Genomic DNA, 26,972 nt, shown 5'->3' with positions numbered 1-26,972 from the left:
CTAGCTCCTAGTACTCACTAACCCTGACCCATGCTTGGTCTCCATGAACAGATCTCCTAAGGTTGGTTTATTTCCCTGTTTAAGGAGTGCCTGCCCTGCACATGACCTCTGCAGGAGTGAATCTGAGAGGATCCTGTCCTTGGGGAACCAACAGAGCTACTGGGCGGAAGTCAAGTGTCACCTTGAGCTTAAATATCCAAGCCGTGAGAGTATTGAGAAAATGATCCATTTAGTTTTTCACCTCAAATAAACTACTAATACAGTAATGTACAGAAATAGGTGGGACTGAGGAGCAGAGAGTCCTTTTGAAAAAGGGAGGATAATTTTGATCACCAACCACCAGGGCCGCCTCAGCCCGCAGTGTTCCAGGCCAAAAGTGGCTGCAATCTGAGAACTTTCCTCCCCGGAGTGGTTCCACTGAGGGCAGTTCTTCCCAACACCACCCTGCCCACAGCCTCTGTGTCATCCGTGGAATGACCGGGCCCTCTGGAAGGAAGTGGGTGTTAAAGCTGTTTCGAAGCCCAGGTGAAAGGAGACACAAGGAAGGAGGGAGAGGGTTAACCTCTCATTCTGGATCGGGAAGGACGGAGCAGAGCTTGAGGGGTGAAGTGGGGAATGGAAAGGAAAACTCGTCTTCTGAGAGGTCATCCTCTCCCCTCCATCCCAGAACACGCTCCTGGCCTTTGCCTCAAGACTGTGCATCTGGTCAGTCCTGTATCTCACGGCATCTATTCTGCCTCCTTCTGCCTCATTGGCTTGGCAGAGGCCATTCCTTATACTTCCCTACGTCCCCCAGGCAGCCTTAGATGCCAGCACATCGTGTGTCTGTATGGGGGGAGGGGGGGGCGTGCATGTGTGTGAAAAATCTGGCCATCCAAATGTAGGAAGAAGTAGAAGAGTCTAAGAAGACAATGGGAACCTAAACCATGTACTTACTGAGAGGAACCCCCTCTCCATCTCTCCCCCCTGCAACACACACACACAAGGACATGCTTCATGTCCTAAGCTCCTAGCCTGAATACAAACACATTTTTGCTCCCAGAAATATCTTCTCTTTTCTGAGGATGCTGTGAATATATAATAGTAATGAGTTTGACCTTTGGAGTAAAAATAATGAAGCTTAAAAATTCCTAATCTCATATCCAGTCGGTGTGTGACCTTGTATATGAAGTTAACCTCTCCTGGCCTCAGTTTCTTCCTCTGTCAAATGGACAGCACTGCACGTAGGGGAAGAGCCTAGACTGTGGAGAGATCTACTGCTTGCTACTCCTTCTGAGCCTCAGGGTCTCCATCTGCCACGTGAGGATAATAACTCCCATCTTGTGGGGACCCTGCAAGGGGTCAGAATGATAGACTAAATAAAGTGCCTGGAATGCAGCAGTGCCCCTTTCTCCCAGCACGCGTGCTTGTGGTTCCTAGCTCCAAGCTGGGGGAAGGGACTCAAATGAGTGGATGCTGTGTGGAGGAGGGGCGAGGTGGGAGGGAGGAAGGCACGCTCGGGCTCACCTTTGTCTTTGATGAGGCTCTGCACCTCCTGCTTCACGCTGTCGTTCCAGTGGGTGATGTCCACGTGCAAGGCGTAGTCACAGCAGCTCTTCCCATCGGCCCACTCCCGCCACTTCTCATAGGCCTCTGTCAGGCTGGACTCGGGTTCGGGCACCACGTGGTCGACTGAAGGACAGAGACCCCAGGCGGGTGACTCGCTGACACAGCCTCTGTTCCCCTGTGCGCAGGCCTGGTCCTGCTTGCGTAGCCATGGCTGCAGGGTTTCTATTTCCTGAGCATGGAATTGACTTTGGAAAGGGTGGCTGATGGCTTAACTGTCACGTGACTATGAAAACCTTGTACAGATTACTAGCTTCTCCAGACCTTGTTTTTCTCATCCTTGAAATGGGTCCCAGGTGGGGTGCGAGACAGGATGTCTTAGTGCCTTCCTTCGAAATTTGTTATAAGATGAAGAGGGAAAAAGCACCAAAGTGCTTTGCCTGATGCCTGGCACATAGTAAGTGCTCAACTAATGTTTGCTATCAATGTATGCATACTATGTGCGTTATTAGCAGTACTGTAGGGAGTCATCAGAGCAGATAAAAGGCCAACTCCCCCCTAAGGGTGGAGGGAGGGTTTTAGAGTTATGTCAGGGCCCAGAAGAGTGATACCCCCATGCTCACTGCCAGACAGAGAGCCCCTGTCCTCTGAAGGAGCCTGACGCTAGGCCCACAGATCTTATTTCTTTGCAAGTTCTTCATCGAGAATTTAGTTTCCTTGAGGCCCAGATCTACTCATGCAGAACCTGCAACCTAAACGATATTTTTCAAAATAATAACATTTACAGTTGGTGAGGATAAGGCAAAAGTGACACCCTCAGAGTTTTCCTTTTAAACAATTATAAAACAGATGCCAAAAACCTTGGCATTTTTCTCATATCTTAACTCAAGTATTATTCCCACGGAATTAAACTATGCTGTGTGCACAATCTGGGTTCTAAAGATGTCTGTCAGTCTAAATTATTGCATATTTATGTAAGTGAAAATCTAGAAACAGTAGAATGTCTAACAATAGGGCAGTTGGGGTAAATACATAAATTGTGATCCTTCATAAAACAGAGAGTCTGGCATCCATTCTACATGTTGTGGTAGAATAAACATGAATGAATGGAAAGACATCCGTGACATTTCATTTTGTGAAAATAGGAGGCGAAAACACAGTGTGTCTATTATGATCCTATTTTTGTTAAAGAGGAAAAAAAATATATAGCCAACTGAAACATTGATGTGGGGCTTATGGGTTGTCTTTCCTTATTTTCTTTTTCACATCTGGGTTCTTTAATTGTCTACGAAAGACACAGACACTTGTGTGGTTCTTTGTATACTTTTCTCCCTTGTCACCTGGAAGTCTGACTTCCCTCCTGCTCCTTCTCTCGTGCAAAAGACTGAGCAAAACACACATCTCCAGAGTGCTGACAACTCAACTCCTTGCCCAGATGGCAGAGAGCCAAGCCAAGATCCCTCATTTCCTCAGGCCTCTATCGTAAGCAGCCTAAGTGCACTTATCGGAAAGCAGATGCGTGCAGCTACATTACTGATGTCTGGACACACACCAGGGCCTCCGTGGGCAGGCGGCTGCTGAGAAGTCAGCTGGCTTCCTTGCTTTGGCTGGAATTGCACCTTTTATGGCCTCGATGCAATTGTCCTGGGCTTCTACACCCAGCTAGCTGAAGCTGAAGCTAAAGCCTGCTAGGGCTCTCATCAAAAGGAAGCAAAAGGAAGTGAATGATTCTAAGGTTTAGGCTGTGCTGTGTTTGTGGATGGATGTATAAGGTGTTACAATAAACAGCGGCCTTGCTGATCAAGTTTGGAATGGGGCCGGAGAGGGGACCCAGGCCATTGGGTTTCGCTCAGGACAGGAAGGACTGCCCTGAACCACTTTCTGTCCAGTAATTCAATGGCATGCAACTCCCTAGGTGTTCTTGGAATTGTAATAGTTACCAGAAAATAAAGAAGAAGAAAAAACAAAAAAGGAAACCACAGACATACCGTAGCTTGCCCAATCTTAAAAATATGAACTGGTCAACAAATAGCTCAGACCAGATAACACTAAACTCTCTGCTATGCTCTCTGCCCCTTGTGCCTGAGACCCAAATGGGAAGTTTTGAAATAACTCCATCCCCCCCCCCCCCGCCCCATCCATAACCTTTTCAGTCTGCTTGTCCCAGTGACAGGCCCAGAGGTGGTCATTCCTGATTCTCCATCGCCGGCACACCCACCCCTAATGCTAAGGAAGACAGGAGGGGATGGATGAGCTCATTGTCATGATCCTCCTGCATCTCTTCCATACAGTGGTGGTGAGCTGCCAGTGTCCTCACTCCAACCTGCTTCTATCAGGCCCCGTCAGGCAGAAAGTCTACCAACTGTCTTAAGGGACGTGAACAAGTTAACAGTGAGCACAGTGATTAACACACACCTACCACTTGGGACCAAGAGCATGTAATTTGGGGGAACTTACTGATCATGGTGGTGCCGCCAGCTAAGGCAGCCTTTGTCCCTTGGAAGAAGTCATCCACTGTGGTCATCCCCTTGTAGGGCATCTGGAAGTGAGTGTGGACATCGATGCCGCCGGGGATCACCATCTTCCCATTGGCCTCGATGGTCTTCACCCCTCCAGGGACAATCAGATTGTCTCCAATTTGCCTGGCAAGACAGTGAAACAATTGGCAGTTGAAAAGAGTGATTTCAAAGACAGACACAGTATTGTAACATTTTAAACATCGGAACACATTGACCAAAGTAGATTCACAAGTTCAGCGATCTAGAGACAAATAAAGATAGGTATACATACAGAAAACCATCTTTACAGACACAAATAATCCAATGTGCTGTGTTGGGAAACATGTGTCCCGGTTTAGTACTGTAACCCCAGGAATCTGAGAGTGTCTAGCACATAGGGTGTGAAATAATATTTTTTTAGGAGAGATTGCATGGGGTAATGAATCATTTAAAGAACAGGCATGTGCACTTAGCTATCCTCTAAGGGGGTTCACCTGGGCTCCTAACAAAAGAGGTCCTTCGGCACTCCAGTCTTCGCTCCTAAGCCTACCCTTCCGTGATCGTGTATCCATCAGTCACATACAAAGGCAAATTCACAGGGAAGAAGTCAAAGATGCAGCTGCCAAGGAAGATGATTATGACAATCTCAAGCAGACACACCTTCCCCCAGGAAGCTAGAGCCCCCTAGAGAGGACAAGAGGAGGACTGGGGTGGGGAAGAAGCTGGTGAGTGTGCCCAAGGCACATTCCACCAGGCCAGGGACAAATACAACTAGCCTTGGAACAATGCCACCTCATACTTCATCTCACACTGCTCGAATTATTTGTGACTTCACACCCTTTAAATGGCCAATTCAACCTCTCCAATGTGGATTGCAGGTAGGACTCTGATTCGTAAGCTCCTACATTGTCATTAAATACCTCCTACCTTGGGGGATCCAGGAGCCCCACTGCCAGTAGCATGAATGCTCCCCCTTTGTTCATAGCCAGCCCAGAAGGAAACTCCTTTGGGGCACCAGAAGTCCACTAGTGGCCTGCCAAAATCTTAGTTCTGCAACTCAGGTCAAGTGTTTCTGACAAGTTAAACTTCACCACATCACCCTGGGGCCATTCCAGAGCTGCCACAATTCAAAACACACTGTGGAAAAATGCAGCCTCTGATTGGAACCCCATTCTAGTCCAGCTACTGGCCAGCTGTGTTCCCGTCTTTCCTTCCTTGCTGATTTTCCCTTGCTGAAAACGAGAGCCAAGGCATGAAGAGCTGTCCAGTCTCTGTGTGGATGCACGTGCGTTTGCATCACTATGACAATTAGTACAACACCAAGTCCGAAACAGAAATGCCTTCCTCTTTTCCTGCACTGACCTAACCAAGGTTATATTAATTCCTGTCCAGTTTCTACTAACAGCCAGGTCTAGGAATTAAGTATAAATCAGCTCTGGAATTGGGGTAGCTAGAAGCACAATCTTAGCTTTTCCAGTTACTAGCATTATGACCTTGGCCAAGATACTTAATTTCTTCATCTGTAAGATATAATAAAAATGCTTGTTGTGGAGATTAGATGTTATTGTGTTAAGCTTAAAGGACACTGTCAAGTACATAAGAAGTCAACAGATACCAGCTACTATGATTAATAACCACCCTACTCCCATTTATTAACCAGTCCTCTCCCTCTGGATCTCATAATTCTACTAATTTAATATTTGATGTTCATATTATCTGGTAAAGTTAAATCTGTCATTTGTGTGTGCATGCGCGTGCGTGCATGCACACACACACACACACACACACACATTATTTAGTTCCCCTGAAATTATGTAAGGTTCCCAGGGGAAGAGATGACTTGGATCCCAAAGGCATGTGACATAGCATATGTCCAGTGAGTAAGACAACTGCCTTGCACATAGCAAGCACTCTATCAATATTCACAGGCAAACAACTATGAAACATTTGGAGAAAATAATAGATGCTCCCAGACTTACAATGGGATTATATGTCCCAATATACCACTCATACACTGAAAATATCATAAGTTGAAAAGGCACTTAATGTACCTAACCTACCAAACATTATAGCTTGGTCAATTCAAGAACATTTAGATTAGCCTAAACTTGGGCAAAACTACCTTGCTGTAGCTGCCTAGCATCATAAGAGAGTACTGTATCATCTATCACTAGCCCAGGAAAAGATCAAAATTCAAAACTTGAAGTATGATTTATAATGAAGGAGTATACTTTCAAACCATTGTAATATAAAAAAAAAATCACAAGTCAAACCATCTTTGGGGACCTCCTGTATTTCTGTTTTTATACTCTGTTAGGAACATTGTCAGGATTGGATGGAGATCATGTTTATCCAACCTTGACTCCACCACCAACCCACACATTTGATGGTTAAAGTCCTTCTATAATATCCTTGTTAAGTGGTCTCTAGTCCAATCTAATAAAGATGCCAAAAAAAATTAATTTTGCATATTCAACTTTGATAATAGATGATTGAATAAGTGTGTGAAGATGGATTGGTAATAGATGACTGAATAAATGTGTGAAGATGGATTGAACTTGCATTTAAGACTCAACTGTGGAAAGTTCTGGGATCAATCACTAATGACTGTCATAAGCTCTGAAATAAGAAAGAAGCATTGGGTAATACTTATTTTTTCTTTTTCTGAATCACTAAGTAAGGGAATTTGCTACCTCCAAAGAGAGCCGACTATATAAAATAATATTCAGCAATAAAAATATAAAATCAATTGTGAATGATGTTTTGACAAAATTGTTTTATATTGGTTAGCTTGCCTATTATTTCCATTTTTTCCTACTTCTACTGTGAAAAATTATTTATGGAAATTGGCAAGGCAACTAAATACCAAATCTAGCATTGTTCATTCATTCATTCAAGGTACTGATTAATATATTGATCTTTAGCAAATTATTTACTTTCTATGTTCTTCTTTCTCATTTGAGACAAGCGTAATAATAGTACTTCATGGGATTTTTGGCAGATCAAATAAAGTAAAGTGTAAAAATATTTAACAGTGTCTGACATACTACATACTCAATAAAAGGTAGCTCTTATAAAAGTGCTAAGTGCTCAATGTGCTAAATACTAGGGAATATGAAGATGAACAAGATATGGTCCTTGCTCTCAAGGGGGCCTAAAAGTGTCAGGATTGCTATGTTTTAGAAAACACTGTGTTTTATATAGAAGGGGAAGCTAGCTCAGATTGAGGTTCTGATAAAGAATGTCCTCCAAAAAATTTATATCTAAGCCAAGTTTTTTAAGACAAGGAAGAGGTCTCCTATAACCAGAATACTAAACTAGTCAATGAAATTGAATAATATAAATACAAAGCGGAACGAGGTCAGGAATGGCTAGTAAGATGAGTTGAATGTGCCAGTGTTATATAATATTGCATCCCTGTGGGGATGTGCTGTGCCTTCTGTGATGAAAGGCTATGTGTCTATCAAACCCTTCCTTAAAGGTCACTGGGTAAGGAACCTGCACATAAAGGTTACCTGGCTGTGCTGCTTACAGGCATTCAATAGCAAACCATTTTGCTAAGAAATTTTACATTCCTAAAGTATCTATTTGGAAATCTCGCCTGGAATATATGTCCTATCTGTGCTCTTACCTAAGTCAAGGTTCAGTTTAAATGACCTCTCCACCCCAAAACCTTCTTCTGGACACTTCTAAATGACTTATCCTCATCTGAACTCCTTGGGGACCTATTTTAGGGTGCTACAATTTGTGCACACTTTTCAGTATCCTTAAGGTCAGTGGTCACATCTTCCACTTCTCCAAGACACATAGAACGTCATCCACCCAGCTGGCCCAAAGTGCCCTCCACCTCAGTGGATTGATCAAACTCAGGTTTTTCACTTTATTCATGTAATCCAAGTGAACTAAGGCTAGCTCCCACTTTTAAAGAATCATATGCATCAAGGCTGAGGGGTGAAAATAAAGATTCAATTTTAAGGAGAAGAAGACATGAAACACAGAGAACCACTAGTTGAATAAGCAAAAAAGTAGAAAGCTTCTTTCTGAAGAAGGGGTTAAGTACAAAAAGATAAAGAGAAGGGTTCTAGATACATACTTGATGAGGCCATCTTCCATGTAAATATCAGCATAAAAGGACTGATCATCGTTGACGATTCTGCCTCCCTTGATAAGAAGGCGGTCACTCTAGAAGAAAAAGAGAACAGCAGTCATTCTCACAGTCAAGATTTCAGGGAAGAGTGGTCTGCCAAGGCTTTCCAACTCCTTGCTTTGGAAGTCTAGTGAGAACACATTTACTGATGAAATCTGCACTCTCAATGCATTCAGTATTTGACCTGGGGGGACTGGTTGGGGATCCAGTCTTTCGAATTTGGTTCTAATACAAATTATTCTGGAGTTTCACCTCTTGCTTCTGCAACCTACCATAACAAATCAGAAATGTAGCTACTTGAGGAAAGACACTCTTTTATTATGTTTCTACTTCATTGAACATTCAATATTTAAAGTAGTATAATATATACTTCAGTGCCTATCATGCAGTCTGGTATTTTTGCTGATGCTCCACATGATTCTTAAAAGTAGAACTTTGGATCCAGCATACCATGTCTTTAAAAGTCTTTACAATGACATAGTAGTCATGTTGCATTTAAAATTCAGGATACTTACACAGGTATGCACATGTGCACACTAAGTTGTGGAATGTATAAAAAAATTCTTGATAAAAAGAAGACAAAACTTCTGTAGTATTTAGCTCAGGCTGAAAAATATTATGTAGACTTCATATTTGTTTCATTATACTAAGTACCTCCACATCTAAAATATATTTCTTTATTGCTTTTATTATTAAAAACTAGATGCCAAATGCATGAAAATTTGTGCAGAATGGGCATTCCTTACCCTGGCTGCTGGCACAGCCATAAGTGCCTGGGGCAGTGTGAAAAGCTTGCACCATTGCCTTGGAAATGACACAAGCCTCCTACCCCCAGCCACTGGGTGCCTGTGTATGCAAATTAACCCACCATCTTTGTTGGATTAATTTGCATACTCACTCCTGATTGGCTGGTGGGAGTTGCAAAGGTACAGTCAATTTGCATCTTTCTCTTTTATTAGTATAGATTGCTTTTCTAACTGAGAAAAGTCTTTACAAATCACAACTTAAAAGAAGTGTGGAGACTGATCAACTGGAAACAATACATGTAGATTCCAAGATTATTCACAAAATATAAATATGCATTTTACATATAAGTCAGGAGATAAGCAAATCAGTATCAGCTTCAGAGACTGCAGATTTCGTTAAATGAATGGAGCTTAGACTGCAGGATGAGGGATGGATAAAACTTCCTTAGGTTCAAGGGGTAGAAGAGAAATCTTAGGTTGACTGCACCAGAGTATGAAAAAAGAATAGTAATTTAGGTTTTGTTAAGATTTAAACTTTTATTATGCTCATTCAGCAAATTGTTATTTAATATGTATTATTAAATAGGTGGGAAAAGTACCCTTGTGAATGAGTCATGCAGGTCCATAGCATTTATGGAACTTATGGGACAATCTGGCGATAAAAAAAAGAAAATCAATAAAACAAGTAAAAATGTATTAAGTTCTGCAAAATATAGGGAGTAGAGCTTGTCTATTTAACTAGAGGCTGGAAAAGCCTTTTTGGGAAGATCACTTTAGGTGGGGTGGAGATAGGGAACTACAGACAGAGGGAACAGTGCATGCAGAGCCCTGAGGTAGGGGTGAGTTTGGTTTCTTTGAAAACCTAAAAAAGATCAGTGTGGAAGGAGCTTGGGGATCCAAGAGGAAAGTGGCATGAAATGAAGTTGGTGAGGTAGACATGGGCTTTCAAAGAGAACATGGGTTTTATTTCAGTTTTTAAACCTTTATTGTTAAGAGAATTACCAATGTCCCTTTTTCCCCCATTACCTCCTTCCACCTGGTTCCTGCCCCACCCCAGGCCTTCACCACCTTATTGTTCGTATCCATAGGTAATGTTCTTTGGTTAATCTCTTCTCAAGCCTCCTTCCCTCTGAGATTCCTTGGTCCCAGAACATAGGTTTTATGGGGAAGGAAGCCCTACACACAAGCTGACCTCTGGCTTCAAAAATTAAAGTGCCCTGGGCCAGAACATGAGAATTGATATGAGGGATCCATGAGCAATAAAGCAAATTACCACTTAGTTTCTCCTGCTTCCAAGGTATTGCATGAGGATAGGAAATTTTATCATGCATATTGTCAGGGGAGAGGATTTTAAAAAGATATTGATCAATGAGGCACATAGAAAGAAAGAACCTATACGTGTGGTGAGGAGATGCAGTAATAAGGTCAAATACAAACTCCCAGCACCCATGATTACAAGCTCTTCATGGTCTGGGCGTGGTCAGTATGCCCACCCTTCTTTATATCATGTACTACCTCATATTTTATACAATGGCAGAACTAAGACACATGTAGTTCTTGTCTCATATCAGGCTCTGGGGCCACTGAGCCTTTGCAAAGATGTTCTCTCTGCTTTCTCATTTGTTTACCTGACATCCAACCACCATTGTCTCCTTTATTCAGCCTACAGTCCATGGGTTTCTCTCCTAGGACAAGTTATCTGACTTTCCAGCAAATTCCACCTGCCACCATTGCAATTTAGCTCACACAATGATATTGCTCTATAATAGCTGGCTTATTGTTCAATTGTCACCTGATCAGACCAAAGACTCTCTTAGTCTTGGAACTATGTGTCTTTTGATCATTTTACCTTAGTTCCTGCAGCCCATCCTTGACAGCTGTTAGGTCATGGTCAAATGAATGAGTGAAGGGTGGGAAACAGGAAGTTGTATTATATCGGTATGATGGAAAGGCCATCTGAGTCAGAAAATTATGTGAAGGGGCCAAAACATTGGACTTCTAAGAAAAGAAAAAAAAAAGGAAGGCAATTGTAGTCTACTGGTTTAACAGCAATTGAAAATTTATATAAGGCAGTCAGTCCTAGGGCTGTGCTTCCTACATCAGAGAATATAGATTCCCATGCCCTGATCTAGTCACCACAGCTGTACTTTATAAGCACTATACACTGCTCTGGTGTCACCAGACAGCCCAGGACCAAGTCACACACCAGTAGCAGAAACCACTGCCCCAGGCACCTGTGCCTATGAGGACGAGAGAAGCACCTCCAGTAGGAGCTTCATAATAATAATAACAATCTTGGTAACTATACTAGTAAGAGTCCCTCTTATAGCTCAGTGCTTTTCTGATATTCCTTTATCTTTCTACAAAGAGCTGGAGTAAGCTGGGTTTTGGAAAGGAGCCAGTTACTGCCTGAATGGAGACCAGCTATGAAATATGACTGTCCTCCTGCTTGGGGACATCCAGCCCTGAGCCACTGGCCTGCTCATCACTTCCTTCCACACGTATCAAATGTCAGCCCAGGGCAGAAGCTATCTCAGGCCCCATGTACACTGGGATTAGTAAGAGCGGATCTAAGTGGAGTTAACACCATTGGAAACCCTTCAAGTGATAATTAAATAAACCTCCTCTGGCTCAATAATCAGGATTCTCAACAGAGCTACCAAAACCTCCATTCACAGACCTCCAAGGGATACTGCCCTGGGTTCCTCAGCTTGGCTCCCTAACTTTTATGCAAGTGGTTAATAAAGCTGCCTTATTCACGTTAACTTTTTCCATGCATGTGGGATGGGATCCATGACAAAGGGCAGCCCAGGCACACTGTTACTAGACACAGAAGAGTCTGAAAAGCAGGCCTTGGGCTTGTCACTGAAGAGTGATGTCACTGCTGACCGCTCCCAAGCCACATCACACCAAACCTCACTTGCTACAGAACGTGCTCGTTTGTGAATTCCTGGATCAGCTTTAGAGAGTAACACATGCTGGGGTCAAAACCCAACAAGACGAACACATCTGACTTCTAAGATTAGAAGGGTGGTGTTAGAAAGGATGGGTGAATGCGGCTTTGTGGGCTTTCTGTTCCCGGCAGCTGAAGCTGTCTAGCACCCAAGCACTGATGTCCAAGGGGGTAAAATGCTCTAGTTTGGAGCATACCAGTGTTTCTCCTAGAAGGAGGTATACTAAGGATGAGGGTGTTGCTGGAGCACACTGGGATAATCTGGGGGATATCTGGAATGCAAAACGAAGCTATTCAGAGCCCGAAGCAATCAGCCCAGGACTCTCCTGCCTTAGACCCTGCACAGTCACCCAGGGCTGAGTGTGGCAAGCTCTGAGAGGCCATAGGAGTGCCAGGCATACCAGCTAGTAAGTGTGGGTCCAGCTGGGTTCTCTCACTACTGGGAGGGATGGCCAGACCATTTTACTAGGCGTGTGATCTTGAGTTATGACTGAACCTCTCAGAATCTCAGGTGTTTCTTTTATTAGCTAAAAGGGAATATACTAGCTAGCTCATCACATAGGCTGCCAGGAATAAAGTTGTGTGTGTGTGTGTGTGTGTGTGTGTGTGTGTACACACATATATAAACTATCTAGCACACAAGTAAACATCTCTAAATATTAGTTCTACTGACTCCATTCATATTATCGATATTTACAGTACCCTAATATTTTTAAAGCCTTAAGAAGTATGTTGAAAAGGGGCGACTTCCCATTTTTCAAAGAGAGGTGAGTGACTTCCTCAGAGTGACAGAGTCGATTAGTTCCAGTTGGAAGAAAATTCAGCTCTCTACCTCGCGGTGCTACACCAGGCTCCATCAGAAAGCCACTGCACCAAGTGTCTTAACCTGTATGATAAGCAGCTCTTCCTGACAGGGTTCTCTTCTGTTTAATACCAACCCTGACTGTCCAGTTCTGATACTGCTGACCGGTGCTCTGTGGGAGGTAACCTTAGGAATCCAGTAACTTTCCGCCGCTGCCACTTACAAAGTCAGGGCAGCAAACCTGCCCTTTATGTGTCAATGCAGCTCATAAAGGGGCCTGATGCACAATCCAGCGTAGCACATGCCCCTGAAGTCTGAGGAAATTATGAAATAAAATCTTTTTTTCTTCACTAGTGTATAGAGATAACTAAGACAAACCAATACAAAAAATTAGTAGTTTGCACCCTAGCCAGTTTGGCTCAGTGGATAGTGACAGCCTGCAGACTGAAGGGTCCCAGGATCAATTCTGGTCAAGGGCACATGCCCTGGTTGCAAGCTTGATGTCCATAGGGGATATGCAGGAGGCAGCTGATCAATAATTGTCTCTCATCATTGATGTCTCTATCTTGCTCTCCCTCTCCCTTCCTCTCTGAAATCAATATCTATCTATCTATCTATATATATATATATTGTATATATATATATATATATATATATATATATATATATATATATTTTAAATTAGGAGTTTGTGAGAATGAGGAAGGGAGGGAGAGAGAACAAAGGGGGCAGGAATGGAGGAAGAGTGGAGAGGAGGGAAGACAGGAGGAAAACAGTTGTAACAAGGGATGTTGTTAAGGAAAGCTGGGATTCCAATGAGAATAGAGAATGAAAGAACAGAACCTGGAACTCAAGCCTATTGGAGATGTTGGTTCCCATTTTCATTTTCCTCTTCCAGTCTTCAGCTTCAAGAACTTGAACTATCACCTCCATCCACCTGAGGTCCTAAGAATACTATGCCTCCCCACGCCCCCCGTGGACTTTTCCCATCAATAAAGTCAGCCTGAGAACAGTAGTTAGATCACCTCAGCTGTAGGTGCAGTGCACTTTCCAGCAGCTCAGAGTAAAAGCTAGAGTCCTTGGGAGAGAAAAAGAGGGTACAGAATAGAGACGAGTCTTCCCAAATCACATGTGGTGTTACCTCTGCTCCATCACAGAACCTGACTCCGACCCTCAAGGGGGACTCGAGATCCTTTAGAATTTCAGGGGAAGGTGCCAGTGGCTATGTAACACAAGTTCCTTTCTGGGGAATTAGATGTGACTCTAAAACACTTCTACTCTTAAGAATGCAGCAGGACGGGTAGACTGCCTGGGTGAAATCTTTTCTTCCCTGAAGCAACATCCATTAAAGAAGAAAGAGAAAAGGCTCAAATCCGTATTCGGTATTCGGAACAAGGCGCTGGCTGCATGGGCTCTTAGGAGACCAGGGTTCTCATCCTGGTTGTTCAATACGCACAGACGTGAGTGCGAATTCTAACACTGATGATACCTGTGTTTGGACAAGTGGCTTCACCTCTCTGGGTTTCAGTCGCATCACCTGGGAAATGGGGACAATGATACCTCTCTCTCAGAGTGCTGGTGAGGATTATGGGGATACCACAAGTGAACTCTCCTTGGCACGCTATAAATGCTTCATACATGTGAGTTAGCCCCATTGTTGTTATTCCTTATCATTACAACTGGCCACTATAAACCCCCCTCTCACAAATGCTCACAAAGAACTGAGCTACGTTTTGTTCATCGAAATCTACAGACCTTGCCACAAAGAGATGCCAGTCCTCGGCCAGCCCTCAGCAACTGTTCTCAGCTCCTGCCACCAGCAGTCAAGGTCGCCCCTCTTAACCCCCTCCTCCACCAAAGGCAAGTTCCCATGCTCCTCCAGGTCACTCTTCCTTTGGAAATAAGCCTCCAGGAGAAGATAACAATCTGCTTGCTCTCTTCTGGGAGGAAGGGAGAGTGGGTGGAAAGGTCTTCAAACTGCCCCCAAACCCACACTCCCCGCCCCAGGCCTGGGTCTGTTTCTAGGAGCCTCAATGACAAACACGCCTTTGAGACAGAGAGACAGAAAACATCTGGAGAAAACACACATCTTGAAGAGCAGGGCCATGTCCTGGCTCTGAGTCTTTGTTAAAACTGGGCAGAGTTCAGCAGGGTTGGCTCTTCCAGCCTTCTGAACGGCAACAGAAGAACCTCAAAAACATTCCTTCTTTCTCTCCTCATCCCAACTCTGGCCATCAGAGGTAGGCTAGATGGGAGTTAACCTGGGGCACCCCCTCCAAAGCACAGCCCACTCTGTCTCATGCATACCAAAGGAGGAGCACTGTGTGCACAGGGTCACGCTTGGCTGGGCCCTGCATGGACAGACTGCAGGGTAGACAGAGCAGCCAGCAGAGGAAGCAGTAGCCAGGGGCAATATTAACCAGGACAGGAGGTTGCTCAATCTTCCTGACCAGAACATTAAAGTCAGCTAAGGGCATTCTCTCCTCCCCTCTAAAGATCAGCTATCAAAGGGCCAGCCAGTGATGTGGCCAGCCCTGGGCAGAGTGCAACGGGGGAATGACTGTGATGGCTCCTTAATCCCAGCTTCCTGATAACAGCTCTCCATCTTCAGCAGGGTTCCAGACACAGATAAACACAAGTGGGTAACCAGGCCAGGAAGGAGAGGATAGGGAAGGGAGGGGCAACCCAGCCCCGCACAGGAGGAGCCACAAAGTCATTCAGTCTCAAGCAAAAAGGTCTCCTGGACCTGGGAAGCCCACCCCTGGGTCACTCATACACTATTTTCATGATATTTGACACATCCTGGTACAAATTATCCTGTTATTTATTGGCTTGGTATCATACTTAAATAAACGTGTTATTACAGGAAACACTCTCTACTTCCCATAAATTCTAAAGCAGTATCACTTACCAAAAATAGACGTTAACACGAGGAATAAAAACATTGCTAATAAAAAAATTTGGCTTCACTTTGCTGCCTTCAGAAAGGTTCTGAAGGCTGAGCTCAGATCTGCTAGCTTTGTTAAAAAGGAAGGTTACGGTTACCCCAAGGCCAGAGTGGCTCAGTAGGTTGAGTGTTGTTCTGTGCAACAAAAGGTCACCGGTTGGACATGGACCCGGGCCTGTCAGAAGCCAAAGCAGGGCTCAAAGCAGAGTCACAGGGACCTGCCAGGCCCCAGGCAGCGCAGCAGAGGAAGGAGATGATGGGGATCATGAAGGACCCCTGGACCATGAGGTTGGGGTGAAGAGGGCAAGGCAGGGTGGAGAAGGTTGAATGTGAGAACAAACATGCCTTATCAGAAAATAGTGCGTATCAGATGTGCGTCAAATAAAAAATGTTGCCAAAACTGGTTTGGCTCGATGGATAGAGAGTTGGTCTGCAAACTGAAAGGTCCCAGGTTCAATTCCGGTCAAGGGCATGTCCATTGGTTGCGGGCACATCCCCATTGGGGCTGTGCAGGAGGCAGCTAATTGATATTTCTCTCCCATTGATGTTTCTTGCTCTCTAACCCTCTCCCTTCCTCTCTGTAAAAAATCAATAAAAATATATTTTAAAAAATAAGAAATGTGGCCCATTTTCGGCTGAGCTTTTGGGAGGGAAAGCAGAAAGGACGCTGCGTAGGATGGAAACCATTCTGCAGAGCTCTCAGGGAGCATGGAAGCTAGAGCTACATTTGCATCTCTGCCACCTACTTGTTTGTGTGATTTTCAGGCAAGTGGATTGATCTGTCTCTGGGCCCATTTCCTCTGCTGAGTGAAGGTGTAGTTCTCCACAAAGGCCCGTTTAAGGTACAGATCATCATGCCGACCTCAAGGAGTTTCTGTGAGAATTAAGTGTCACGCTGCAGAGGCAGGCACTTAGAAAAGGCTCCATAAGTGGTAAGCATTTTAAATGATAATATAATAACCCTACCACCATGCTACCATTTCCGTTTTATTGCTCTTATTACCTAGATACACAATTAAAGGCAAATCCAAATTGCAGTACAAGTAGAAGTTAGTTATTACTATTATAAACTGCCTGAGAAACGTGTGGCTCAGGACCTAAGTGCAAAGTAGGACACAGACTAAAGGAAAGTGGGTGCTTTTTAAGAATGAATTCATGCCATCTTTGGCCTGGGTTTATACGATATGTTTGAATTTTGTTACTTTTTTAAAAAATACATTTTTATCGATTTTTTACAGAGAGGAAGAGAGAGGGATAGAGAGCTAGAAACATCGATGAGAGAGAAACATTGATCAGCTACGTCTTGCATACCCACACTGGGGATGTGCCTGCAACCAAGGCACATGCCCTTGACCGGAATTGAACCCGGGACCCTTCAGTCCCCAGGCTGATGCTCTATCCACTGAGCCAGATCGGTTTCGCAAGTGTTTTGTCTTGCGCTGCTCCTTTTTAGGCCTCCAGCCCACGTGCGATGGGTGAGAGCTCTCTGTGCAGATGAGAAAACGGGGCTCCAGCTTCGTTCCAACAAGATCCTGTGTCCACGAGTCCCAGGGTCCGTGCCAAAGCCAAATGCCTGCGACATCAGGCAGGGGGGCCTGAAATTTCAACCCGATCCTAGGGATAACCAGGTTTAATAATTCATCCTTGAAACATACACTGCGTGACTACTGGCCGTGAAGCTGCACGCTAGGTTTATGGAGAAGCAAAGATGAAAGAGTAGGGAAAGTAAGCCATGAACACAAGTAATAATGTGAAATCGGAAGAGAAAGGGTGAGAGGATAGTAAAATGATCAATGGTTTGGGGAGGCGAGGGGAGAGGTGAGAAGAGTGATGAGGGAACAGTTGGAGCACTGAGGATTTTCAGGGCAGTGAAATTATTCCATAAGACATTTAAGGGAGGATACATGACAGTATGGATTTGTCAAAACCCAAATGACTGTACAACAAAGAGTGAACTTTAATATAAAACTATGGGCTGCTGTTAATAATGCATCAATATTGGTTTATCAATTGTAACACATGTACCACGCCAATATAATATGTTAGTAATGGGAAACTCGGGGGTAAAAGGGCAGGGAAGAGTATATGGGAGCTTTTTGTACCTTCTACTCAATGTTCCCATAAACCCAAAACTACCCTAAAAAGCAAAGTCTATTGAGAAAGAGAACCTCTGCTGGGTAGATATCAAAGGTCTGAGTCCTGGGAAAATGGCTGATCATGCAGGCAAGGTCAAGGGCATTCTAAGCAGAGTGGGGTACAATAATTCCTAACTAGCACTTACTGAACACTTATGTGACAGGAACTCTTAGAAGCATTATGTACATTTTGTTCAATTAACCCTCAATCAAATGCTAGAAATTTTGTGTTGATATTATCCCCATTGAATTGATGAAGACATGGAATGCCAGAGAGTTCAGCTCATGGTCCAACATCACATAACCAGCCCTTGGGAGACCAACTGTACCAATGGGTGAAATGCATGTCTGGGGGATGGTCAGGGGGGAGGGATGTGACTATGGAGTCCTGCAGGGTCCCTGATGCTTAAGATCCTGGAATGAGAGATAGGTGATGCAAGAGATGGCTGGCTAGGGAGTTTGACCTTTATTATGAATTTTGGGGAGCTCTGGAAGGATTTTGAGAATATGAGTAAAATACAATCTCAGAATAAAAGGAAAAAATAAGCTATCAGAATGGCCATGATGGACATGAAGAAAGGAACTCGTTAGAAAGTAATGGCAAGAAAAAAGAAAAAGAACCTTTATTACTTAGGTTGCCAGGAAACATATTGAATACGAAAGAGGGGTTAGCAAAGGGGTCATTTAACAAAGTGCGGACAGGGTTTAGGGAAATTAAATGGAGGCGCAGCATCCTGGGCCAAAGCAGGGAGTCAGTGCCATCCCAGGCCTGAAGGAGGCGTGGGCAGGGCCTGGTTCTGGTCAGGGAGAGGTGTGTGTGACAGGAGCTGTGCCCTTCAGTGGAGGCATGCAGCCGCTCCACAGGGACCCAGCAGGAGGGACCCAGAAGAAGTACCCTTTTCTCCATCTCCCTGTGGTATTACGTGACCTGAATCTCACTAGGCACCCAAGGGCAAAGGCAGGTCCCGGGCATGGTGCAGGGCAGAGAAAGGTACGGAGCGTATCCAGAGGCAAGCAGGAAGTACCAGCCCAGGCTCTGAGATCCAGCCATGGAACATGATTTCATAAACTGCAATACATCCACACTATGGATTATTACGCAGCTATTTTTGTAAACAGGTTAAACAGGTATCTTGAACTGGAGATCTAAAATAAATATGAAATATGATTCTGTTCTTGCAAAAACAAACAAAAAATACCCTAGGTAAGTATGGTTATGTTTTTAAGTGAGCAAGAGAAAGGTCTTGAAGAATGTCCACCACGTGAATAACACTGGATATGGTAAGGAGCAAGGAAAGCAGAGGGAGGGGGTCCTTGGAACTTAATTCCCCCCCCACTTTCTCCTTTACTTATTTATTTATGTAAGTTCACCAGTTGCACAATGTGTATGACACGTTATTACTTTTCAAAGAGGTTTAATAAAGAAAATCATAAAAAGGAAACAGAATGAGTTGATTGCTGTGGTACTGTGACAACAAGGCTATGGGTCAGAAACTGCAGATAAATCTGGGATCCACTCAGCAACTGAAAGGGAATGGAAAGTGATGTGTCAAAATCGACTGGACCCGGCTGGTCAACCTATGAACCAGGAGGTCTCGGGTTCGATTCCCAGTCAGGGTACACACCTGGGTTGCGGGCTAGATCCCCAGTAGGGAACACGCAGGAGGCAGCTGATCAATGATTCTCTCTCATCATTGATGTTTCTATCTCTCTCTCCTTTCTTCCTCCCACTGAAAAAATAAAACACACACACATACACACACACACACACACACACAACTTCACACACATTAAAAAAAAAAAAAAATGAAGTTTCAAGGTAGGACAGCAGGAAGGACCCAATAATAAAAATGGAGAACAGAAAGAAGAATAAGAAAGTGGCGGCCCAAGATGATGAATACTAATTTAGACGTGCTGGCCAACCCAAGAGCCATGCAGCGGAGAGCTAGAATGTGCTTTGAAAGGATGCTCAGGTACTCATGGACATATTTGAGTTAATGTCAACACTGAAAATGACTGCATCAACTGAAAGGCAACAAAGGGTAGAAGAAAGGACTGTGGAATGGGAGTCAAGAGCCCTGGATTCTGGTCACAACTCTGCGACCCCGAGCAAGGCACTTAGCCTTTCTGGGCTGCTGGCCAACACAGGGCACCCACTTCCCTCTTTTAGAAGCGTTTCTCCTCTTTGATCACTTCTGACTGGCAGCTGGCTTTGACTGGGCCTTTAGAATGACAGGGAAGTCTAGTGCATTCCCACCCGACTGCTTCTCAGAAACAAGAAACTCTTTCACTAAATCTGAAAGCCAGCCAACATGCAACTCCCAGAGGAGAAGTATGGGCTCCAGCCTTGGAATGTGTGAGCGGCACCTTCAAATGACAGGCAATTACTCCCATCTATTTGCGGTGGCCATGGCGATTCTTCTCCAAGTCTGACCTTATACTTTTGAAATTGGCGGGGGCTGCCTGGGGATTGTGGCTATGGGCACAAACACTACTGGCTTATGCAACTTCCTAAAACTGTCCCATGGCGGGTGCATTTAAGAGGACATCCAGCTGCAATGTTGCAACTCACACCACACTGCGGTGGAAAGAGCGCTTGGAGAGTCAATATGGAAGGAAGGTACTATTTCAAAGGCCAGGGATGTTCCCCAGTTTGCTCTGCTCTGGAGTCCGGACATCACAGAGACTGGTTCTGAACAGGAGACGGGGCCGGTCTATCCAGGCCTCAGCATTCAGTTTGCAGCTAACAGTCCCAAGTGCCAGAGCAGCCCAACTAAATGGTGACCACAGTGAGCTTTGGAGCCACAGTCCTGGTTGCAAAATGAGAAAACTTTGATTTGCCTCAAAAGCCTGAGGTGAGCTTTAAGCCTCCATTCTGGGGCATAATAAGGGTTCAATAATTGCACATTTCTTTTGTTCAGGCCCATGACACCGGCAGGATGGGCACGTGTCTCGGTCTCTGTGCTGCCAGGAAGCTCCAGAGCCACTAACAAGGTCAGAAATGGCATGGTAAACAGCACAGAAAAGCCCATTGGGGCACAGCCCTGAAGGCCAACCTTTTTTGAGGCACCTCCCATGCAAAGGGAAAAAGTAGGGATTAAAACCAAACAGCCAGATTCTGTCATCAGGAAGTGTGTCAGCATCCGGCCCATCAAGAATCGCCTCCCCCCCCCAAAAAAAATCACAGCCTTGTGCCCAGTGACAGTTGTTCGAGTTTTATTGAGGAAAAGGATGACGTTCTGGTTGCTAAATTTGGTCACAAAAGTCATGCTGTTGGTGACATTCCTGGAGTCTGCTTTAAGGCTGTCAAAGTAGCCGATGTCCCTCTTTTTAGCCTTAGACATAGGCAAGGAGGAAAGGCCAAGATCATAAGTTCTAGTGACAAAAACTAATAAATTTTCACACACAAAAAAAACAAAACAAAACAAAACAAAATATGGGCCCAAATCTAAGGTTCACCTGGATGCCTAACCACTCTCTCCCCCATCCCCAAAAAGTAACTTGGCTTTGCGTTTCTTTTTAATTTTTCCATATGCTTTAACTACTTTCCTGTAAGAGCCCAGACACACTTCCTAAGATGGAGTATAGGGAGAAGAGGGAATGAAGGAGATCATCTTTTTTCTGGCTCTTCTGTTGTTAATCCTCACCTGAGGATATTTTTTCCATTCAGAGAGAGAAGAGAAGAGAAGAGAAGAGAAGAGAAGAGAAGAGAAGAGAAGAGAAGAGAAGAGAAGAGAAGAGAAGAGAAGAGAAGAGAAGAGAAGAGGGACTTTGATGTGAGGGAGACACATTAATTGGTTGTCTCTTGCACATACACCTACTGAGGCCAGAAAGCAAACCCAAAACCAGGTACATGCCCTTGACCTGGAATTGAACCCATGACCCTTCAGGGCACAGGCCAATGCTCTAACCACTTAACAACACAGGCCAGGGCTTTCTGGCTCTTTCTTGACACAAGAAGCAGACAATGATGACTGATTCTCTTGGTCACAGCCATCTATGTGTCTAGAAACCTGCATACCTACAGCTCCCCTTTTATTTGCTAGATAAGTGGCTATTGTCCTCTTGTGCCCCAAACTTCTCCAAGTTATACTGACATAGAAAACTACAGATGCTCTGAGAACAAGGACTTTAAGAGGTCAGGCCAGCTTTGAAGGATATGAACCCTCAAAATAAATACAATTGACGCTCCACTAAAAAGGATCAGAGTCAGCAGTTAATCCTATAGGGAGATGTTTCTTCACCTTCAGCAGAGATCTAAGACAATGAGCACCTCCTGGGATGTACAAAATTGCTTTTATTTGCAAATATCACACTGACATTGCAGCCTTCCTTTCTACCTGCAAAGCCATGAAGCTGTGCTCTTTCCAATAATCACCTTTAACATTGTATGTCTCTAACACCAGCAGAATAATCTTCTCTTGCAAAAGTTCCAAAATGTGTATTCCTCTTTGTTTCTCTGCTCAGAACTGTTCCAAAAAGTGCTGTGACTACTGAAGTGTATAGCTGCCGTTGTCCTGTGCATATCAAAGCAAGATGTGGCATTATTAAATGGTGTCTACAAAACAGCAAACACATACTTACCTGGCAGGGGAGATACCATGATCACAAAACAGCAAACAAGTAACAACTCTTGCAAATTCTTCCAAGTCATCTCAGACACAGCCGTGTTCATGTGTTTTATCACTTTTGTTCCTGTTATCCCAAGTCTTTTCATCTTTCATTCATCACTCCATTCATTCAAGGTTAGACTGAGCTAGGCCTTGGTGATACAGTGAAGAACAACACAGACATGGTCCCTATCACCAGGGAGCAGTATTGTAGTTTCTGATAATACTGTTCCCTAGTCACCATCCTCTCCAAACCATTTAACCCAAAGAAACCACATCAGTTTACAATAACAGAGCAGTGTGCCTGTCATTCCTTTATTTATCCATTCCTTCCTTCATTTAACAACTGTAAATGCCTCCTACTCACAGGACTAGGAATGGAACAATGAGCAAAAGAAATTCCCTGCCATTGTCCTGTATGGTTGAAAAGGCAAAGAACACATAAGCTAGGACATGAGTGTAATTTCCACAGTTGTAAGTGAAATTCAGAAAGCGGGTAAGAGGAAGATGGAGGCTTGGAAGAGAATCTGGGTCTACCTCTAATGAGGCATGTCTGAGAAGCTGTCCGCTGGATAGAGCTCTGAATGATCTGAGTAATGATCAAGTAATGAACTGCTCCCCCGTTAGCAGGAGCGGCCAGTACAGAAGCTCTGAGCTAGAGATGGACATGGCAGATCCAAGGGGTCAGTGAGAGGGGAGGACAATTGCTGCCAAGTCACTGAGGGGCAGTGGCAGGATTGGAGTCCGGAGAGATGGAGTCAGGGCCAGCCCACGTGGAACCCCGAGAGCCATTCCAAGCGCATTAGATGTATTAGCAGAGGTGTGATTGGATCTGATTTATCCTTTTTTTTTTTTTAATATATTTTATTGATTTTTTTACAGAGAGGAAGGGAGAGAGTTAGAAACATCAATGAGAGTCATTGATCAGCTGCCTCTTGCACGCCCCCTGCTGGGGATGTGCCTGCAACCAAGGTACATGCCCTTTTTCGAACCAGGGACTCTTCAGTCCTCAGGCAGACGCTCTAACCATTGAGCCAAACCGGTTTCGGCTGATTTAAACTTTTAAAGGATCACATGGGGTGATTCAACTAGGGGGAGGGCTTGCAATCAGACGACAAAGGCTTGAGCTAGGGTGATGAAAATGGTGGGAAGCGGTTGAATTAATTTTCTAGTTAAAGGTAGAGGCAACAAACTTGCACAGTTCTTATAGTCTAATATACAGTCTAAGACTGGCTTAACTGGGGCTTAACCCCAGCATATGCTGAAAACATAGTATGCACTTTTAACTTGATTATGTCTTCTTACTAATAAAGTCCAAGTGGGTTTAAACCTATACATTTAAGCACTGACAGACCACACAACTTTGGACCAGGGAGGACACAGTTGTGAGAGAGCCATCTACATACAATCTTTAAAGTCGCTCATATTTCTCCTATCGTAACAACTGGGTTTACCAGCAGCTCAAGTTTATTGAAATTTGTTTCTTTGGTAAACTGCATATTTCTCAGGTCTTATTCTTAAAAATACTTCTGAAAGATGTCTGTAAAATTAAAAAGTTTTGGCAAAAACAGTTTCCACACCTGCTCATGTTACAGATGTGTGGATCTGGTTTCCTGCATTAGCAAATATGACCCAATGCTTGTAATAGATACTCCTTTGATGGGTTAGATGTCTCCGGGGCCTAGGGTCCATCATGGCCAACATTAATTCTTTATTATGAGTATCTGTCTGTTTTAATGTGCAAAGGTGTAAGCCACCGGGAAGACTTAGACCTGAAGCTTAAATACCTTGGTTATCTTTTTAAGTTTCCCTGATCACTGTTTTCATTCTAAAATCAGGGACCCCAAATTTCCTGTCCAATCGATTAAGCAGATTACAGGTTGTTTTTTAAAGAAAACATTAACTTTAAAAAAACTTGATAGCATTGTTTACTTAACAGCTTAGATTAACTTCCTGATTGGGAAGGAGCAGGGTGTTCTAAGTGAAGGTTTTAAAGTCAGACAATGAGGTGAATTTGGAGCTAATTCCACCAGCTAGTTAATAACCATGTAACTTTCTGAGCCTCAGTTTTTGCATCTGTGAAGTGGGTCTGATAACTATAACCCAGGCATGTTATAAGGATGGAATGAGACGTCGTATATAAAATAATGCCTGAAAATCAGTTAGTGTGGGCTCTGGCATGGCATAATCCCTTACAAATATTAATTATCTGGGTTTCCCTTTCTTGTTTGTTAAGAACTTCCCACCTTTGATGTTAGTTTGGTGCTTCTTAATATATTTTTATTATTTTCAGAGAGGAAGGGAGAGGGAGAGAGGGAGATAGAAACATCAATGATGAGAGAGAATCATTGATTGGCTGTCTCCTGTATGCTGCTTACTGGTGATCGAGCTTGCAACCTGGGCATGTGCCCCAACTGGGTATGGTTCATAGGTCGATGCTCAACCACAGAGCAACAAGGCCAAGCTGTTTTTGTTTATCCTCACCCAGAGAGGAAGGGAGATTGGCTACTCCCATACTCACCCTAATCTGGGATCAAACCCGCAACCTTTGAAGTATGGGATGATGCCCCAACCAACTGAGCCACCTGCCTGGGCTGAAGTTTTGAGTTTTTATATGTCTTTGTTCTTAACTTCCTCCCTGCATTAATTAGTTTGTCAAGGCTGCCATACAAAGTATCAAAGGCTGAGTGCCTTCAATTTAAACACCAGAAATTAATTTTCTGGCAATTCCGGCGGCTGGAAGACCAAGATCAAGGTGTATGGGGGCAGTAGGTTTCTTCTGAGGCTTCTCTCCTTGGCTTATAAATGGCCCTCTTCTTTTTTCTGTCTTCACAGGGTCTGGTCCTGTGTGCTAACCTCTCCTCATAAGGACGCCGGTCCTACTGGAGCAGGGCCCACCCTGGTGACCTCATTTAGCTTAATTACCTCTTTGAAGACCCTATCTCCAACAGTCGCATTCTGAGATACTAGGGATTAAAACTTCAACACATGAAGGGATAAATTCAGATCACAACAGCCCCTCACATTCCCCCATCCCTGTGAAAAAGATGTAAGAAAAGCACTGAATCAAAACAAGAGAAATGAATCCTAAGGTGTGTGTGTGTGTGTGTGTGTGTGTGTGTGTGTGTTTTGTTTCATTTTTTAAATTTTTTTTTAAATAGGACTATTTTGCTGTGTGACCTTTGGCAATTATTTTCCCTCTTTGGCCCGTATTTTCTTAATCATTAAAATGAGAGGGTTTAGAATAACGGATTCCTTATTTCTCTTCCTGCCCTTCACCGAGCAAGGCTAAGCTTTTCCCACATTTTTTCCCAGCAGAAAGGGGTCTGAGAAAGAACAGGCAATGAAGTAATTGGAATAAAACTAAACAAAACGAAAACATACCTTCTTTGTGGAATAAACTGAGGAGGAAGCCTCTGAAAGCAGAGGATTCTATTCCCTGGCTTTCAAACTTTCGGAGTTGTTTAAAGCCCTTACTCTAAGGCCATAATTTAAAGCAATTTAGTTGGATAAGCCAGAAGCCCCACTCTGAGTTTATCAATATCCCCAAACAAAGTAATCTCCTCAGGCTTTGGGGCCCAGATGAGCTTTGAGGGGCAAGGGTGTACGATTTCAAACAAAGGTCACCTTGAAAGAATTAAGGGGTGGGGTTAAAAACAAACACACACACAGAAAATGTCAAATTAAAACCAGCCTCCAAGGGTATAGGTTAAGCCATTAGGGAGACGGGGGAGGAGAAGGGTAGGGGGAGGACTGGGCAAGTTTTCCTTCCAGCTGTGTAGCTTCCCTGTGTGCCTAAGACACTGTGTGTCTCTACAACATCAACAGCCTCAACAAGACGGGGAGGCAGGCAATGGTGGTGGCGAGAAAAGAAAACGTTCACTTGAGAGGGGAAACAGATTTCCTTGGAAGAGACACAACTGCTGAAGCAATCAGAGCGCTCACAAGAGGATAAGACTAAGATTAGAGATACCGGGTTCAGATCTACTGTCTGATACCCATGAGCTGAGCAACTTTTGGCAAGTTATTCCACCTCTCGTCCTGGGGTAGCTTTGAATTTAACTGCAACTTTAACAAGCAGCATCTGAAAACGATTCCAGCATTTCACTGTTGTGGATGCCAAGACCTTGGAAACCACAAAATAAATAAATAAATAAATAAATAAATAAATAAATAAATAAATAAAAAAGGAAAAAAATAAACAAAATGGGATTAATTTAACCTGTTCCCCAAGCACAGGGATAATATGTAGGTATTCAAAATTATGTTAGGGGAGACCATTTAAAACATGGGAAAATGACATAACATATTGTGGAAGGAAAATTGGGATGTAAAACAACATGAATAATATATTGTGGAAGGAATATGGTACCATTTTAAGAAATGACATATATAGTCATAAGAAAAAGTTCTAGATGGGTGTGTTCATAAAGTTTACAATGTCTAGCTCTGATTCATTTCATGACAGCTTATTTTTATTGTCCTCATTTTGTTTTCTTGTGGGTTTTTTTGTACATATTTCTATAACTACTCATACATTTTTTTGTATTTGAAATAACTTTTTTTTTTCTACTCAGTTGTAAAATTTA

General features: G+C 43.7%; 1 protein-coding gene and 1 pseudogene across 2 annotated transcripts in view; one reads left to right on the top strand and one right to left on the bottom strand.

Annotated features, from left to right (window-relative positions):
• Nucleotides 1-26,972, bottom strand: part of DPYSL3 (dihydropyrimidinase like 3) — a 107,415-nt gene that overhangs the window by 24,048 nt on the left and 56,395 nt on the right. For both annotated transcript variants that reach the window (XM_036423557.1, XM_036423558.2), the window contains exons 2-4: nt 8,137-8,225; nt 4,003-4,187; nt 1,507-1,671 (exon numbers count right to left, since the gene is read on the bottom strand). In XM_036423557.1, coding sequence (XP_036279450.1) covers nt 1,507-1,671; nt 4,003-4,187; nt 8,137-8,225 — 439 coding nt within the window. The remainder of the gene's footprint in view (nt 1-1,506; nt 1,672-4,002; nt 4,188-8,136; nt 8,226-26,972) is intronic.
• LOC118710832 lies at nt 20,713-21,145 on the top strand (annotated as a pseudogene).

This window comes from Pipistrellus kuhlii, unplaced genomic scaffold, assembly GCF_014108245.1.
Source record: "Pipistrellus kuhlii isolate mPipKuh1 unplaced genomic scaffold, mPipKuh1.p scaffold_m20_p_8, whole genome shotgun sequence".
In the NCBI taxonomy this organism is placed as follows: domain Eukaryota; kingdom Metazoa; phylum Chordata; class Mammalia; order Chiroptera; family Vespertilionidae; genus Pipistrellus; species Pipistrellus kuhlii.
Note: the sequence above shows the minus strand (reverse complement) of the source record. Positions and strands in the feature narration are given on the sequence as shown.